The 16,828-nt window shown below is 42.5% G+C and overlaps 1 protein-coding gene across 5 annotated transcripts; it reads right to left on the bottom strand.

Annotated features, from left to right (window-relative positions):
- Positions 1 to 1,963: 1,963 nt before the first annotated feature.
- On the bottom strand, positions 1,964 to 15,054 carry PPP1R2 (protein phosphatase 1 regulatory inhibitor subunit 2). Of its 5 annotated transcripts, none has more exons than XR_012661522.1 (8): positions 14,856 to 15,054; positions 10,302 to 10,409; positions 9,760 to 9,840; positions 9,357 to 9,460; positions 7,842 to 8,024; positions 6,387 to 6,595; positions 4,777 to 4,827; positions 1,964 to 3,409 (listed from the first exon to the last, which is right to left on the bottom strand). XR_012661522.1 is itself a non-coding variant. In XM_075098920.1 (8 exons), exons 1-7 carry the CDS (start codon positions 15,014 to 15,016, stop codon positions 4,823 to 4,825), a joined length of 798 nt encoding a protein of 265 aa, XP_074955021.1. In that variant the 5' UTR covers positions 15,017 to 15,054; the 3' UTR covers positions 1,964 to 3,409; positions 4,777 to 4,822. The 5 variants fall into 5 exon arrangements, 3 of the variants coding, with proteins under 3 accessions (XP_074955021.1, XP_074955024.1, XP_074955023.1); XR_012661521.1 differs by having other exon boundaries at positions 6,387 to 6,510; XM_075098920.1 differs by having other exon boundaries at positions 6,387 to 6,542.
- Positions 15,055 to 16,828: the final 1,774 nt, after the last annotated feature.

Genomic DNA, 16,828 nt, shown 5'->3' with positions numbered 1-16,828 from the left:
CGTGAAAGAAACTTTAAGGACAGAAAAAAACCTTTGACGATGGAGTTAAGACTCTTATTTGCAAGTGATCTTCCTACTGGAAGCATATTGAAACTTTTCTCTGAACAGGATGCACTTTGAGGACTTAAACCTGTGCAAGAAGTTTCGCAATTATGATGCTGTGGAGCTCAATGTCCACATTAGTAAGGGCTGCCTGTCTTCTATTTCTTCTTTACACCGCTCTTTACTGTATGAATGAGCCTTTACCATATGCACCCCAAGATGAAGACATGCATGCAAGCCAAGTCCCTAGCACACGTAAAAAGAGAAAAGGCATTTCTTCTCTTGCTCCCATTCAGCAGGGAAGTGTATTTCCAAAATAGAAGGAAATCAGACACCCCTTTGTAAAAGAAGCTATATAGAGCATATGTAGTTACAGCAAAGCAAACTTGCATATTTTAGCTTTTAAAATGCATGAAGGTGTAAGCCTGGATAAAATCAAGTAAACCAACCTTTCAGTCAAAAGCAGCATCAGCTACATCAGGCTGCACACCATCAGGCAAGTGAGATGAAGCAGCATAAACAGAATTTTTGCTAGCACTGAAAACAAAACCTTTAATAAAACACATAACTAAAACCAGTACAAGTCCCAAAATGGCATCTAACTAAAACTTGGAGGCTTGGTGGCATGGAAGAAGGAATATCACCCAGACAGCTCAAAATCATCTAACTGATGAAGGGACCGTTCTGAGGTTCATTAAAAACCATCTTCATGCATTTACATACACCGTACTTCCCTCAAAGCAACATACCCATTTCATCCAGGATTTTGGAAGCCATTGCAAGAAAGCATTTTACTGGAAGTTAGCGGAGTTATTGGTTTGGTTTTTCTGGGTTGGTTTTTTTTGTGTGTTTTTTTTGTTGTTTTGGCTTTTGTGTTTGTTCTTTTTAAACAAAATGCTTTGTAGTCATTGCAGGCTACAAAATAGGCCCAGTGAGCACCAAAATGAGAATGAGGTCTTGGACACAGAAAGCGTGGGGGTAAGGAGGGCAGGGCATCAGCTCATATAAGAGCTGCTTCTGATGGAGTCACCGTCCCTGGAGGTATTTAAGTACCACATCTAGGTGTCTTTTAGGGACATGGTTTAGTGCTGGGCTTAGCAGCGTAAGGGTAACAGTTGGACTTGATGATCTTAAAGGTCTTTTCCAACCTAAAAAAGTCTACGATTCTATAATTGAGGGTACAAAGAACCTGCTTGTGCTTATCACAAAGTACGAGTAGTCTGTTTTACAGTGCTGCAGAAGGCATCTATGTTACCCATAGACCTTGGTCCAATCTTGACCCGTTCGTGCTCCAGTCTGAAAGTAATGCAGCTTCACCAAGTGCTGCCGCACTCTCAGCGGGACTCAACTGCCCTAGCTAGGGCAGACCAGGCCATCAGCTGGTCAATTTGAAATACAGGCCAGTGCAGACATTCCAGCAGTGTGAACCCTGCAAGCTGGTATATAAAGGGTGCAAAATCTAAGTTTTGAAACCCTATTCTTGGAAGTCAAATTTAAAGCTACAGTAAGTGACTGTAGGAGTCAGAAGTATCTAAAGGCTTATTATTTGCCCCTGTTTTGTAGAAGCAACCATGTTTGATACAAGAAGAAACAGTGTTCTCCATATTGAAAAATTAGTGTCACCACACTGCACTGAATCAAAAGGGCAACTCTTTCTGTGAAAAGATGCTATTAATCCTGATTCAGGCCCTTAGAAGACTAAACATCCCACAACTGACAACCCTGTCACCTACTAAGGAGAGGAAGTAGTTTGGAAAGGCACACTGCAACACCCAGTTAGCACAAGTCACAGGTACCTTTGGCAATGCATCCATTCTAATGAACTATTCCTGTATAAATCTTTCAAAGGACAGCAACCTATTGCCTTGTTCACTCTCAATCTCTCTGGAATTTCATTAAAGTTCACACTTGAGAATGCATATAACTGGAAAATAACTTTCATTCCTTTATTCAAACTTCACATATACAGTGGACAAAAAGACATTTTAAAATAGATCCATATAATTATATGGATTTTTGCAACATATCAAATTCAGATCAAAGTTAAGATATACACTGTATTCTATAACCGAGCTAAAGCTTAAGTGTATACTTCATTTGTGTAGTAAAACCCAGGAACAACTCTGAATACTGGAACATTCACCAGTCAAGTTCCACCGAGTGGGAAGTTGTTTACGGCGACTTGGAGGTTCAGAATCCCTCTTTATGGGGGCTATACAACCACACCATAAGCAAGGATTTGAATTAGGCAGTCTCCCTTCTATTCTTCCAAACAGCCTTCATTTTACAAAAGCAGCTACTGTAACATGCAATAGATACAGGAAGGTTCAGACCAGTGGTTTTCAGTATGCAGGTTACCAACCCCAAATGAGTAGGAGATCGTCAGCAGTTATCTTTATAAAAGAACAGCCAGAGCCTAAACTCAGCTTTATCTTCCCAGTCCGGATGTGGATTTGCTCACAGGTGGGTGTTTTTCCTCAGGTAGCACAAGCACTCTTCATGCAACTGAAAGGACCAAAAGTTTGAAACAAGAGCCAGCAGAGTGACGGTGGATGTGGTTTTAAGAGAAAAGTTGGAGGGAATTTCCACTTCTCACGGTAAGCCAAAGAGAGCTCCACAAAACCCAGCCCCGATGGAAGAGAGAATGACAGTTAAATGCAAAGTTCAAGTTAGCACATTTTCAGTGTAAAACATTCCCTCCACCAGACATCAATACTGCCTTAGTCAGAAGCTAACGACTGATTCCAGACACCACTCTTAAAAAATAATACAGCTCTTCTTGGAAAGACTGGGAAAGTACAGGTAAAAACGTACTGAAATCTAGATTAACAGGTCAACATTTTACAAAAAAGTTGTAAGACTTAAATAATCCCTTTTTAAACTGCTTAACACATCTGATAAATAGCTTGCATGTCAATGTGATATATGCCGTACCGTTTGGCTCTTGAATCCCAAATCTTTCCATAACAGATACACCTATAACACTGTCAAATAAATAGTGAAAAACCAAAAGATACTGTCTGTTTTAAAGCATGAAGAGTAACGGTACATTACGCAAGATAATCAGCATTATACATACAGGGAATGCCATTCTGGTTGAACAGATTATGAAGCAGTATTCTCCATGAAATACTAGGCACAAGAATAAATCAATTAGACAGGTTTTTCTGCCTAATGGACAAGTCTAAAATTAACATTCTTGGCAATAAAACATTGTAGCTGATATGCTTCTTGGTATTTAAGAGCCTTAATTGCAAAAATCATGAAGCGATGTTTATATTTGTGTCTTTGACAAGCAGTTACAGTCCTGGACAGATTTCTTCTATGCTGTGTGCTCTACTTTCCAGCTGGTCACGAGAGGCATGTGCTGCATGAGAAAGATTACAAAAAAATTGGTAATTTTTCGCACTCATTGAATATTTTCAAAACACACACAAAAAATCCTCCTGAGCTCATCTTTGCTTCTCCAAAGGTAATGTTTGCTCTCCCCTTTTAGCAACCTATAAGCTTTTAAGTCTGAGAGTGCAGAAACTTCCAAAATAGTTTTTCCACTCATGTTTTGAAGAAATAGCTAACACTGCTTCAGCACACCAAGCACTGAACGCTCACCACCCCTGGAACTGGCAGGATTTAACCCACGAGTTAAGAGAGATCAATTTGCAGAACTAACATACGAGGTTCCTGAAACGCAAGCAAGCATAGTACATTTTAGGTCAAATTTCAATTCCAGATGAGACACACTAAAGCAAAACAAGCGTATAAATGAAGGAGTGCAGTCTAATGTGTTTTTCAGGAAGTCATTAAACTCATTGTTTTGAGCCAAAGAACAGCAATAAATTAGGGAAAGCTCCTTCTCATTAGTATTTTTCATATGAAAAAGCTCACTCTATATATATATATACACACACACATGTGTATATATATGCGCACCTGAAAATTCAGCAGCATAATGCAAAGATCAGAGAAAACCACATCCAAATGATGATAGTCTTTAAAAAAGGCCAGGTAGGCTTCAGCACAAGTTAGACTTAGTAACAAGTGCAGTTTAACAAGTGAATAGGACAGCTAACAAGCACAACTAATTTGTGTATGCTCCCAGCCTTCTCACACCATCTTTAGGGTGACACTCACCACTGTTAAGAAAACACAGTGTATTCTGTGTCTACCAAAGGCCAGAAGAGCACAGCCAGTCAGCTGACAGCTAAGCTTACCAGCAGCATCTGAGCAGGGTTATCATAGCAATGAATACTAAATGAACCGTAAGGAAAGAACAACAGTTCTACTGCTGGTCGACTGAATTGCTAGAGATCACACCCTTCTATGTGATACTTTTGTGTCGCAGAAGTAAAGACAGGTCTGCATTGACATCATCATGCTTAAATCTAGCTACATCAGTAATGTTTCCTTCAGTGATTCCAAAGAGAATTTTAAAGGAAAAGTGTTTGAAGAGAGGAACAAAGGTCACTATTTTGCTGGCAAAGTCTATTTACGTCATTCATGGAGTCAAAGAAATAGCCAGAGAAATTCCAGAGAAGCTGAAATGCTGAAGCAAGTAATCCTAATGCAGTCTATTACAATTTGAACTTTCTTTTGCACCAAAAAGCTTGGCTGCTAGAATCCATATACATGGGCTAAGTTACAGGTACCTGGGGCAAGAAAGGAATGACCCATCCACTTAAAACTCTTGGTAGCCCATGACAAAGACTGGGGCAAAAATAAACAAACAGTTCTCACCATCGCTGACTGGGCTCGCCATTTTCATTTCAATCAGCAAGAAATCTCAGTCTGTAACCAAGAAGCGCAACTCATTAGCGGAGCTGGTGGCATCTGACAGAAGCCTTCTTAAAAACCTGTCCCAAGCCTTTAGCCCCTTCTTCAAAAGGAGAGTGTAGAGATTAATAGAGTATTGTTAGTTTTGCTCAAATACAAACCAGACAGGATTAGAGGGTAGAAAGGAGCATCAGGTAAGAGAAGCACAGAACCTTTAATGGATCTTCACGGACAAAAAAAAAATTCCAAGTGAGAAGAGGGTCTCAACTGGCCTGAAAACGAACCCAGGAGCCAGTGAAGCCCTAGAGTCACGACAGACCACTAAGAAATGCCTCTTATGTCACATCTTTACCTGGAACGATCATCAGTACTATAGAAGTCATGTTATTCCACTGGAATAAAAAGACACTGCATGCCAGCTCTCACTCACATAAGTTGACAGTCTCAGACATAATAGGTGAGTGGCAGGCACATCACCAGATGATCTCCCTAACTTCAGAAAAACTGAAGTGGAATGGAAGAAGTTATCAAAAATGTAGCTACAATACAAAATGCAGAAAACCCCCCAGACATTTCTTTTGCAGTTAAAAGCAAGCATCAGAGCTGTTAGTCAGTTTAACAGAAGGAAGCCAAAATAAGCCCTCATAAAAATCAGCTCCTGCATCACCCAATATACTGAGTAAAGGAAACCCTCCTTTTCTGCTCTATAAGCAAGCACTTTAAAATACAGCAATTTTAAGTCAAAGAGCTCTTCTAAAGCTATCCAGATGAATAATCTTTCCACACACTTACAGTCCTAACAGGGGAATCTCAGAAACAAGAATATTAATAGCATTCTGATTCACTTCCATGAAGGAAATAACCAAATTCAAATACTGTGTTAAATACCCAATCACTTAATATGTCCAAAAGCATGACATGACCAAAAGCACACACTACTAAAAAACCCATGGAGGGAGTGCTCAAACCAGCTATTTGAGAAGTAATAGCTCTAATATCTGTTTAATTAACATTTATGAGTAAGGAAATTATTCTGTGCCCACAGAATACAGATAAGAGGGTGCTAAAGAGATGTAATCTCAAAAAAGTTATTTCAGTAAAACTTTGACATTAACACAGCTATGGTGCTGAACATTTATCACCTCAATGCAAGAATTTCTTAGAATGTGGGCAGTGGCAGAAGACAGAGAGGATAATGAACAGTTTTGTCCATACTCCATCATCCTCTGACCAACCCTGCCACAAAGAATCACACATGGTCAGTCTGAGAGCATTCAATTCACCAGCTGCTACAAAAGTGAGACCAGTACTTAACCTCAGAAGATCTGATCAAGTACAGAAACCAAAAGCTATGATAGTTGATGCAGAGATTAGGAAATAATGAAACATCAAGGTTTGTTAAGCAGAATGATACAAAATAAAAATGAAGAACTGAGAACTACGTCAAGTTAATAGAAAGTATTTCTATATGCCATGGTGTGGAGGGAAACCAGTTAGTTAATGGGTTGATTAACTGGCAAACAGTTACATTTATGAAATCTATTGGCCATGAACAGTCTGAAATTGATAATTACCAGTTGTGGCTCTGAAGCTGGTTATGAGGCAAGGTGGAATGGACTTCAACAATAGAGATGGAAAAATGCTGCAAAGGTGTGCCTTCTTTCCACTGGAGAATGCAGCTGGGGAGCGGAGTTGCCTCTGTTTTACAGCAGAGTGCAGAGAGATGGCAGCTTCAAGCCATGGAGAAAGGTCATAAGGTTGCCTATTGGAGCCCTCCTTTCCCCTGGAGAGTGAAGTTCTAGTAAATAGCCATTATAAGGCATACGGTAAGTTACTGGATAAAGTCAGTCCATTAACGGGTCTCAGACACATACCAAATGACCCTTTTGGAACAATTACGAAGGCATTAGTCCTCCTGTAATAAATAATGGGACTACAATGTGCAATCCACAGAACTTAAAAACATGGAACTTTGCAAATCACCTTTTTACTGTGTGGAATGTAAACTAATTTTAGAAGAGTTCCTAGTTCACATGGCTGTGAAAAGCAAATGTGAACCAAGTTAAACCCATGCAGCATCTTCCCAAGTCTGCAGATTGTGCTAGCATCTCATAGATTTGCCAAGCAACAGATGAATGAGGCTTACAGACTTTACTGCCACTAGTCTCACGAGCAACAGATGTCTATTTTTTTAATGCCAAAAACTTGTTCAAAGTGTTGTTACACACAGAGGTGGGTAGCAAACAGCTATAACTATTCACCAGAAGGCCACCACAAAAATCGAAGACTTTTATTACACAGTTGACCCTTTTCACCCAGAGAGAAGCTTGAAGATGAAAGAGAAAGTGTCAGCCTCCATGGTTTTATGAGTTTCCTGCCAAGAGACAGCCCTGAAGCAGGTTCCAGAAACAGCTCCTAGCTAAAAATCCCAGCCCTTCTTCCAGCAGCTGCACTAAAAGCAAAGCTGAGAGACTTAACCCATACTATAGAAATGAACATTACTGCTTAAGGACAAGTGCACACTGAAGTCCTAACAGCAGCTTTACATTACAGTAAGACAGGCAGAAGTTCTTAGGAAGTTAGATACACTCCTCTCAACAGGGAGGAAGCATTCATACCAGTTTCCCATTGCTGGCTAGAGGATGGTTTGGGAGCAGAATGGGAACTGAACCACAACATCAGGCCAGGCTCTCCCATGTGGCCACAGCTTTAAGTGTTCTGTACAAGACAGCTCTTCCTTTAAAAAAGATGCTGGCAACTTCACTACTGCTGGGGAAATAGTATGAAGCAGAGGTGTTTGCTTTTCTGTTATGTCACAGACAAAAACCCACACACTTAATTAGCAATACTGATGGTTTTGGTACCATGCTACAAATCTAACTATCAAGATAGCATGCACTATTGCAAACTGAGCGGTACATATGTACTGTACCCTTTCTATTCATCCTCACACTTGAGCGTATTCCTTTCCCAACAGCTGAAAGAACCACCAGTACTTAAACATGCTTTTTGATTAATCAGTAGCTTACCATGTTCAGTAGCTTCTGTATTCATTGTTTCTACACCTGCAGCATCGTGCATCTCTTCATCCTCATCATCATCCTCCTCCTCTTCACCATGTAGTTCTTTCGCAATGAGCTGTCTTGCCAGTTTGATGTTTCGTCCTTCATTGTAGTGCATTTTTCTCTTCATTTCAAACTGCTTCTTTTTCTCTGTGGACAAACAAATGCAAATATTTTATTTCTTCCCTTTTTAAAAGGAAAAAAGAAACCCAGTTTATTTCCTCTTCAGAGAGGAACTAGCTGCTTCCTAGGTCAAATTTATTCCTAGCTTGAAAGTCCATTGGTTATATGATCAAGCAATCACTGAATTAAAATTATTTTCTTCAAGTAGTGTAGTTTTCTTTTAAATGAGTCTGACTTACAAAAAGGCTAGCAATCGATGGACTGGAATGGCTGAAGCACTATTTTAAAAGAACCTGTCTCCAAGTAAGCGCAAGTCTGAACCAAGAGAAGCATCTAGTAGCAGCATACAAATTTCCAAAGTTTCACAAGCGTCATTTCTAACTAAACTTAAGGACACATTGAGACGTTCTGGAGGGACTGAAGATGAACTTCTGCAGATGTCTGACTTGACTCCTGGCTAGCTACCAAAGGCCAGTTATGAGACATATATTTACCACATGTAGAAGAAAATATTTTCCACTTTCCCCATGGCCTGAAGCCTAACTTTGCTCCATATATTAAACATTAGCAGGTCTAGCAGTAACACATTATAATTAAATTCAGTTTTGCTTATTGGCAGCCCCAACACTGTTTTTCAATTCCTTTAGGATAGTAAGGTTACATGCTCAAAGTTGGGGCCAAGAAAGATGAGAAGCAATAGCTAGATAACACAAGCCTGAAACCTTAGAAGTATTATTGTTTGGCTGCTTCCTCAAAATATTCTAGGCCAAGCTAACACAAAATATCATCTCTGCTGAAGAAGCATGAGGAAATTTACTTAAGAATAAATGTAGATATCCTGCTGGATCCATCTACCAGTTGCTTTGAAAAAAACAGAAATACTATCTGTATGTTTGCAAGAAATCAGTAGCATCTTAATTGCAACGGTACTCATCAAATTGTTAAATCTACCTGAAATATGTTCAGATTAAGAAGTACTCCCTCTCCCCAAAACCAGAAGAGTTTCTTATTTGAGCTGTCTAGGTTTAAGAGTAATTCCAAAACCTTAACCTTGTATACAAGGGGTCAGCCAGTAACAGCAAATTCCTGTTTGTATATAGATCCCAAACCGAACAGTCCAAATTACAAACAAACAGCATATTTGTTCAATCTTTTACTTACCCTTCAAAGACCATTTATCTCCATTTTCAAATAACAACATTTTTCTGTTAGATAGTACTTTTTCTTCCAAAATATTTCTTAGTGATAATCTGAAACTATTTGTAGGAAAAAAAAAACACCACCGAAACAAAACCAAAACCAACCCCCCCACACCCCAAAAAAAAAAAAACCACCCCAAAGAAAACAACTTATGCTTACCTCGTTCTTCAGGTGTTAGTTCTTCATCCTCTTCCTCCTCCTCACTGCTTTCCTCTTGCTGTGCTATAATCTTCGGTCCTTTGCCTTCAGCTGCAGCTGCCAGTCTACATAAAACATGCAATACAAAATGCTGAAGCAGCAAGTTTTTCACTATTTAAATTACAAGACATTTCAGAACAGTCATACAAACTGCTTTGTTCATTCTTTTTGCCATATTTATGCGTACTGACAACCTGCAAGAGGTTTAAAGTACCAGTGGCACTATCAAACACCGAGAACTACTTAATTTGACAATAGCAGAAGTTTGACTTCTAGAGAAACCAGCAATTTCCATAATGAAAAACTACTCCAGGGAAGAGAAAATTATCTTAACCTTTAGTCAGTTTTCTATGACAATACTTACTTTTTACTCAACACATCTGCTCTTAAGGGCTCATTTGATTCTGAATCACTCACTGCATCCTCATCATCTTCTCCTACCATGCTTGGAAAGCAAACAAAGAAGGTAGCCATTATCAATAATCTGATGATTAAAATTTGCTTGATCAAACAGTAAAAACCTTACAACACTCCATTAAAAGACTCCTTTAATACTTTAAAAACTTTCCAAATCTAATCTAAATATTGCTATGAATGACAACTTTACATTCTAGTATGCAGATGTTAGCTGAAAAAAACCCAGGACAAGTCAGACTTATTCCATTTAAAGCTTAAAGCCTACTAGACATAAACCTTCTAAAAATCGACTTTCAGCAGTTCTCCTCAATAGCTATAAGCATTTATTACAAGCTTTGTAAATCTGAGTATGTTGCATATATCCAGTAGGCCTGCACAGTCTGTCAGGCAATCAGCTACAGTAAATACTGCAAGGTCCGCAAAGTCAATTTTGCTGTAAAACTATTATGTCACCTGGCATCATTTAGGACAGCAGTTTCGCAAGCCTACCTGTGATAAGGCGTACTTGGCTCATCTATTTTCATCAAGCCATAATCTTTTCCTGCTGGGTGGTATGTAGCTATGATGTTCATTTCATCCCACTTCTGGGATTTTTTACTGAAATAAGAAAACAAAGGCATGTTTTCCTATAAAAATTGGCCACTGAAAAGGAATGTTAGAATTTCTTTTGACCTCTATTAAATACTACGCACAAAGTATATTGTCATGACACACAGGCATGTTCAAAGTATAGCTATTAAATATTGTTCTATACGTACTTTAAGTCAGGACAAATTATCAATGCAACCTAATTTCCCTAACAATTCACAATAGCTAAATAAACTCAGTGATCTATCAATGTATTCTTATTCATATACACACATATATTTTCTTAAGAGACTACTGGTCTTGTTCCATCACTGTCCCATTAACTCTTTGCTCTTGTTACAAGTTACTGTAAAATCATTCTTCCTCTTATTACAACCCACAACACTTCAACAAAACCAAATAACTTCCACCTCACCACTGCTCAGCGAGCTGCTCTGATTATTAGTGAAACTGTTGCATAAACAATACCAACCAACAAATAACTTCCTGCAGTAAAATAAATAGCACTGAACCATCTGGTTATTGCTACTGCTTTTTGTCATCCTGAAGCGGAATCATAAACCAGAACTGATTTGCTGCTGTAATTAAGTCGAGGGATTTCATGTTTTACACAGACAGGCATCAGAGATGTTACCTTATTTAGAATTTCCTCAGTTAATCAGAGAATGCACCACTTTATGTATATTTGCGGAAATAAAAGTCTACTCTGACAAAATGTACAAGCCACAAGGAAGGCAACCCCTCCGCTGATCTAGAAGCCACCGAAATGTTTAATCAAGAGAACCTACCAGGTTCCACATTTTCCCCAAAAAGGTTATTGCAATTTTCATACAACATGGTCTTTCTTTCAGGCTAAACCAAGAAATTTAGTTTTAGAATAGTAAAGTAATTCCACTATTTAATATTACCTTATGCATTAACGTACTTCTGAAGTGTTGCAAATTATTATTTGAGGAAGCAAACATGACAGGGCTTTGTTGGTTTTTGTTTGGTTTGGGGAAGGGGGGAAGCAGTTGGCTAGAAGACTTGATCTTAACTACTCTTATTTAAACACTGACTGTTACAGTAACAAATTACTCGATTTGAAAAACACGTTCAGTCTCAATAATACAAGTGCTCTTGAGCAGAATGCTATCTGTAAAACAACACTGGTAAAGCAAAACTCCAAGCACAAATTAAATTTTACATTATGGAGAGCACTGCATAATACAACGGACAAAAACTAAAGCGATGAAAAAGTAGATGCAACAGTTAATGCTGAATCCTACATGCCACAGACTTACACTCCAGAAATGAATACAAATTAAGTGAGCTTAATCCCTTAGCATACAGTAACCAATGCCAAGCTCTCATGTTTGAGGTTCAGGATCCATTTAATCATTTTGTTCGAATTGCAACACAAGAGTTGCAACCTAAGAGGACAACACGTGAGTCAGATTGCCTGCTCTGGCAGGGTGGAGAGTCATGAGCTTCAAGATGACAAAGCAAGGGCTCTGGTCTAGGAATGCCAGTTATTCAAACCTGTCTATTTGGGAGTTGAAAAATCACCAGTTAAATATCAGCTAAACACCTGCTTAAAGTGCATCTATGACTAACGTAAGATGACTATACGGTTACATAGTGAGCGTGTGAGAATTTTTACCAGCCATAGCAGTCAAACAATGGTATGCAGCCCCTGTAAAGAGACAGAGCTTAGTTGACGAGGAAGTATGACAGATGCTTTGCTTTCACAAATGCATCACGTGTTTCGTGTTCACCGCACTTGCCCAGAGCACATCAAGGTTTGTTGCCTGGGCTCACAACTCAACATCTAATAATAATACTGGCAACGTTAGGAGAGTCTCTGGCATACACTGCTCTTGAAATTGGGCAGCCCACAGCTGGCAATTCAGTAGCTTATCAATACAAGACTGAGGAAGATTTTAGTGGTTTAGTTTTTCACACTAATTTCTTTAAACTTAGATACCAACGTTAAAAGCCTCGGCTGCGGAACACCTCCCAAAGCAGAATTTAAAATTCAGCTAGGAAAAAAATTATCGTTAGTGGCAAACAGACAAACCTGTCATTTTACCCCTCCATGTAAAAAGCCATCACAGGAAGGTGACTAAGTGCTCTAAAAACACGCACCTCCCTTGATTGTCTCTGGTTTAGCATGCTTAGGCATGCCTGAGCAGCATAACGTTAATGGCAGAGCTTAGGACCATCACAGGAAGCATTTTCCTGTGATGGTCCTGACACCCCTTCAGACACAGAAACATGAAATCTAATCTTCCTTAGGAAAATCAGATTTGAAAAATCTCAGAAGTGCTCATTTGTATTCTCTCCCATCTTTACATACATCATTTAATTTTGCGACAACACCTTGACAAGTGAGAAGTTTTTACAGCAACGTTACACAGAGGAACACCTCTCACACCTCACTTGCTCCTAGCATAGCAGACGCTTCTCTCACCTGCTCCAACACAGCTGTTTTTACACACACACGCTTACATATCTACTTTGTAAAATGCCAGATCAAATAGTTTGCAGGCTCTTACAGGAGCCTTAAGACAAAAAATACTGTAGACCAGGAATGCCAAGAACGTATCTACCTAATATATATAATGTATATGTAATATGGTATAAACCATGATCTCAGCTCTTAGGACGCAGTTCCAGTGGTGCCCCAATTTCATGAGCTTCCCCCTTGCATCTTATTTTCAGTAGGGAAGTATTACAAAGAATTTTATCATCACTAACAGCAGTGCAAGGTCAATAATGATGCAAATACATGAGAGCTCTACTGAACACAGTGCTTTGAAAGATGACAGCTGACACAATGAGCTCTTTCACCTGCAGCTATTTTTAAAGGTATTCAGATCTGAATTTCAATATTAGAAATAAGCAGAGAGGCTGCTGACAGAGGTGCACAAAGAAAACAGATACCTTAAAACTAATTTTTGATCTCCAAAGAAAAAAGTCACAGCTGTATGGCTTATCATTCTTTTAAGTACAAAATTGTTCTTCTGAAGTCAGAAATAACACTGATTTAAACTGTTGGCAACCAAAATTAATACCTGCACACAAATCAGCTTTAAATGCCATATACTAATCTCCCCAGAAAATCTCCTAATGCAGCCTGCCAGGTTTAGCCAATATCCTTTACTTTGCAAGGCAATTTCAGAATTAATCTAACTGGCTTTATTGACTCACATTGGTAAACAGGACATAGAAGCTAGACTCCTGCCCACTTACCTGCTTTGCAAGAGACTGCTGTGTACTATAACCAATATGCTATATACTCAGCTCATCAGTTTGTACTCTAATTTATGATCATTCATCAAGACGGTACAAAAGAGACTGTAGAAAATGAAACAGAGGCTACCAACAGCCAGTTTTACTTTATGTCTGGTGTGGCAGTGAACACCTTGTGCTATATTATATTAAAACTAAAGACCAAAAAAAAAAAAGGTAGTATTTGTGTAGCATACTTCTAGTCATATTCACCTCCTTCAAAAACTTCATCTCGTTCCTTCAGTTGCAGTAATGTCCCCCTGGAAAGCAGGGGCAGCTAACACAGGAAACGCAGCAAACCAAAAACTTTGTTCTTACCTCACTGACTTTAGACTATATTCATGACTTAACTAGGCAAAGAGGACAGGAATGTTACCATAATACAGAAAAAAAAAAAATCACATCAATTTTATTTTATCATTATTTCTCTCCGTGCAAGACTGAGGTCCCAAATGAAAAACCTGTCAAAAGCAATTTTAGAAATGTAGAGTTTGGGTCAGATCCTGGCCATCACAATGCAATGGAGTCTCGGAGCAGCACTGGGCCATGCAAACTGGGTGCTAACATGAAAAGTGCTGGAATCCTTCCTGGTCATGGGCAGCTGCTGGCCAGGTAAATCCCACTTCTTGCATAGTTGGACTAACTCAGCATGTTACAGTTAAAGCAAGATTTTCTTGACATTCAAACTACAAACGACGTGGCCAATGCACGTTCTCAAGCATGAAATCATTACAGGTGAATCTTGCACAACCCAGAACACGTTTTACTTATGTTTCAACCCAGGAGAGGTTCTCTCCTCGGGGCACGCTTCTGGTTACAGGGAAATAAGGGACCTTTGAAAAGACTGAGAATCAACCTCCCACGACGAAGCCTATTTCCCGAACTGCGAACTAGCCTCGTACCCACTACAAAACCTTTCAGAGCGAGCATTTCAAGACAATACTGCTTCTGCTAACGCTTCATAGGCAGCAAAGAACCACACCGGCGCTCCCAGCCGCCGCCCCGCGCTCCGGTCCGAGCCAGGACGGCGGCGGCTCCCCGGCGCCCCTCGCCCGGGCCTCTCCCGACACGGCAGGCAGGGCGGCTGGGTGCCGCTGGGCCCGAGGGGAAGCCAGGCCAGGCCCGCCGCCGCCTCCTCACCGCCTCGCCTCCGCCAGGACCCTGCCGGGGCGCGGCCCTCACCCGTGCTCATCCTCGTCGCGGGCCGGGCTGGCCCGCCGCGCCCCGGGGGCCGCTCCCCCCGCCGATAACTTGCCGCCGCCCTTCTTCAGGATGCCCTTGATGGGCCCGCCGCGCCCCGCCGCGCCCGACGCCGAGGCTGCCGGCACCGAGGGCGCCTCCATCGCCGCGCCGCCCTCCCGCCCGCTTCCGGCCTCCGCCACCGCCCCGCCGCGCCTTAGCCCCCCCGCCGCCGCGCCCCCTGGCGGCCGGCGGACCGCCACCCCCTCGGCCCCCGTGCGCGTGCGCGTGCGCGTGCGCGTCCGCGGTGGCACCGCCCTGCTCGGGGCGGGCGCCCTTACACGCGGCGGGGGTGGGCGTGGGCGGTTCTGCGCGCCGCGGGGGCTTCGGGCGTACCGGGGGGTGGGCGAGCCTTGCGCACGCGTGGCACTCGGCGCCCGCGTGAGGCTCTTGCACACGCGTGACCTCCAGCACGCGTGCCGCTGTACCGGGGCTGTTTGCTGGCACACGGAGGCAGGCGTGACCGGTTTGTGTGCGCGGTTTCCCGCAGGAAAGGCCGCCACTGCCCCCCGCAGCCCCGCGCGGGGTGCCCCCGCGTCCCCTCTGCCGCGACGCGGAGGTGCTGTGGCTGCTGTGGGGTGGCCTGGCACTGCAGCGTGGGCAGAACAGCCCGGGCTTGTCACGGGGTTCCGTGACACGAGAAAGGAGGCAGCGTGGTGTCCAGAGGGCTCAGACGGCGCGGCTTTCTGCCGCTGAGCAAAGCGCTCCCGTCTCAGCAGGACCTGCAGATCCCTCAGCAAGGTCGCTGGTGATACCGAGCTGGGAGGAATGGCTGATACGCCAGAAGGCTGGGCTGCCACCCAGCGAGACCTGGACAGGCTGGAGAGCTGGGCCGAGGGGAACCTCATGAAATTCAACAAAAGCAAGTGCAAGGTCCTGCCCCTGGGGAGGAACAATCCCATGCACCAGTACAGGCTGGGGGCTGAGCTACTGGAAAGCGGCTCTGTTGACAAGGACCTGGGAGTGCTGGGGGACAGCAAGCTGACCACGAGCCAGCACCGTGCCCTTGGGGCCAAGAAGGCCAACAATATCCTGGGCTGCATTAAAAGGATTGTGGCCAGCAGGTCAAGAGAGGTTATCCTCCCCCTCTACTCTGCCCTAGTAAGGCCACATTTGGAGCACTGTGTCCAGTTCTGGGCCCACCAGTTTAAGCAGGATGTGGAACTGCTTGAGCAAGTCCAGCAGAGAGCTACCAAGGTGATCAGGGGACTGGAGCAGCTCCCTTATGAGGAAAGGCTGAGACACCTGGGTCTGTTCAGCCTGGACAAGAGAAGTCTGAGGGGAGATCTTGTGAATACTTATAAATATCTAAAGGGTGGATGTCATGAGGATGGGGCTGGACTCTTTTCAGTGGTGCCTGATGACAGGCCAAGGGGCAATGGGCACAAGCTGGAACATGGGAAGTTCCACATATACATGAGAAAAAACTTTCCTGTGCGGGTGCCAGAGCAGTGGAAGAGGCTGCCCAGGGAGGCTGTGGAGTCCCTTCCCTGGAGACATTTAAAACCTAATTGGATGCATTCCTGTGCCCCCTGCTCTGGGTGTGCCTGCTCAAGCAGGGGGTTGGACAAGATGACCTCCAGAGGTTCTTTCCAACCCCTACCGTTCTGTGATTCTGTGATCCCGGTCCCTGGCCAGATCCAGGGGTGGGGGCAGCTGGCATGGCCACCCTGCCATGGGCTGGCAGCACAGCTGTGAGGGCCTGTGGACTACAGCATCACCATCCATATGAGGAAGAAAATAGGAACCTGATGAAGCAGTGATGAAATTATCTACCCCAAAAACCTGACACCTGGGAGCCACCATGCAGCTGTCAGCATGCTGGCGTGCCCTCCATCAGCCTTATGGCCTGAGGATGCGGGTGGGGTATTTAATTTTGTGTCACAGGAACTGTGGCATTAGGATTTAAAAGTTTT

The sequence above is a fragment of the Phalacrocorax aristotelis genome, chromosome 7 (assembly GCF_949628215.1).
Source record: "Phalacrocorax aristotelis chromosome 7, bGulAri2.1, whole genome shotgun sequence".
In the NCBI taxonomy this organism is placed as follows: domain Eukaryota; kingdom Metazoa; phylum Chordata; class Aves; order Suliformes; family Phalacrocoracidae; genus Phalacrocorax; species Phalacrocorax aristotelis.
This window is presented reverse-complemented; position numbering and strand designations above follow the sequence as displayed.

Excerpts from the sequence above, each read along its gene's own strand:
- PPP1R2 (XM_075098920.1), bottom strand. The coding sequence starts at position 15,016 with ATGGAGGCGCCCTCGGTGCCGGCAGCCTCGGCGTCGGGCGCGGCGGGG. Across the intron at positions 9,461-9,759 it reads GCAGATGTGTTGAGTAAAAA|ACTGGCAGCTGCAGCTGAAG; the intron begins GTAAGTATTGTC and ends TGTTTTATGTAG. Across the intron at positions 6,543-7,841 it reads TACAGAAGCTACTGAACATG|CTGCCATCTCTCTGCACTCT; the intron begins GTAAGCTACTGA and ends CATGGCTTGAAG.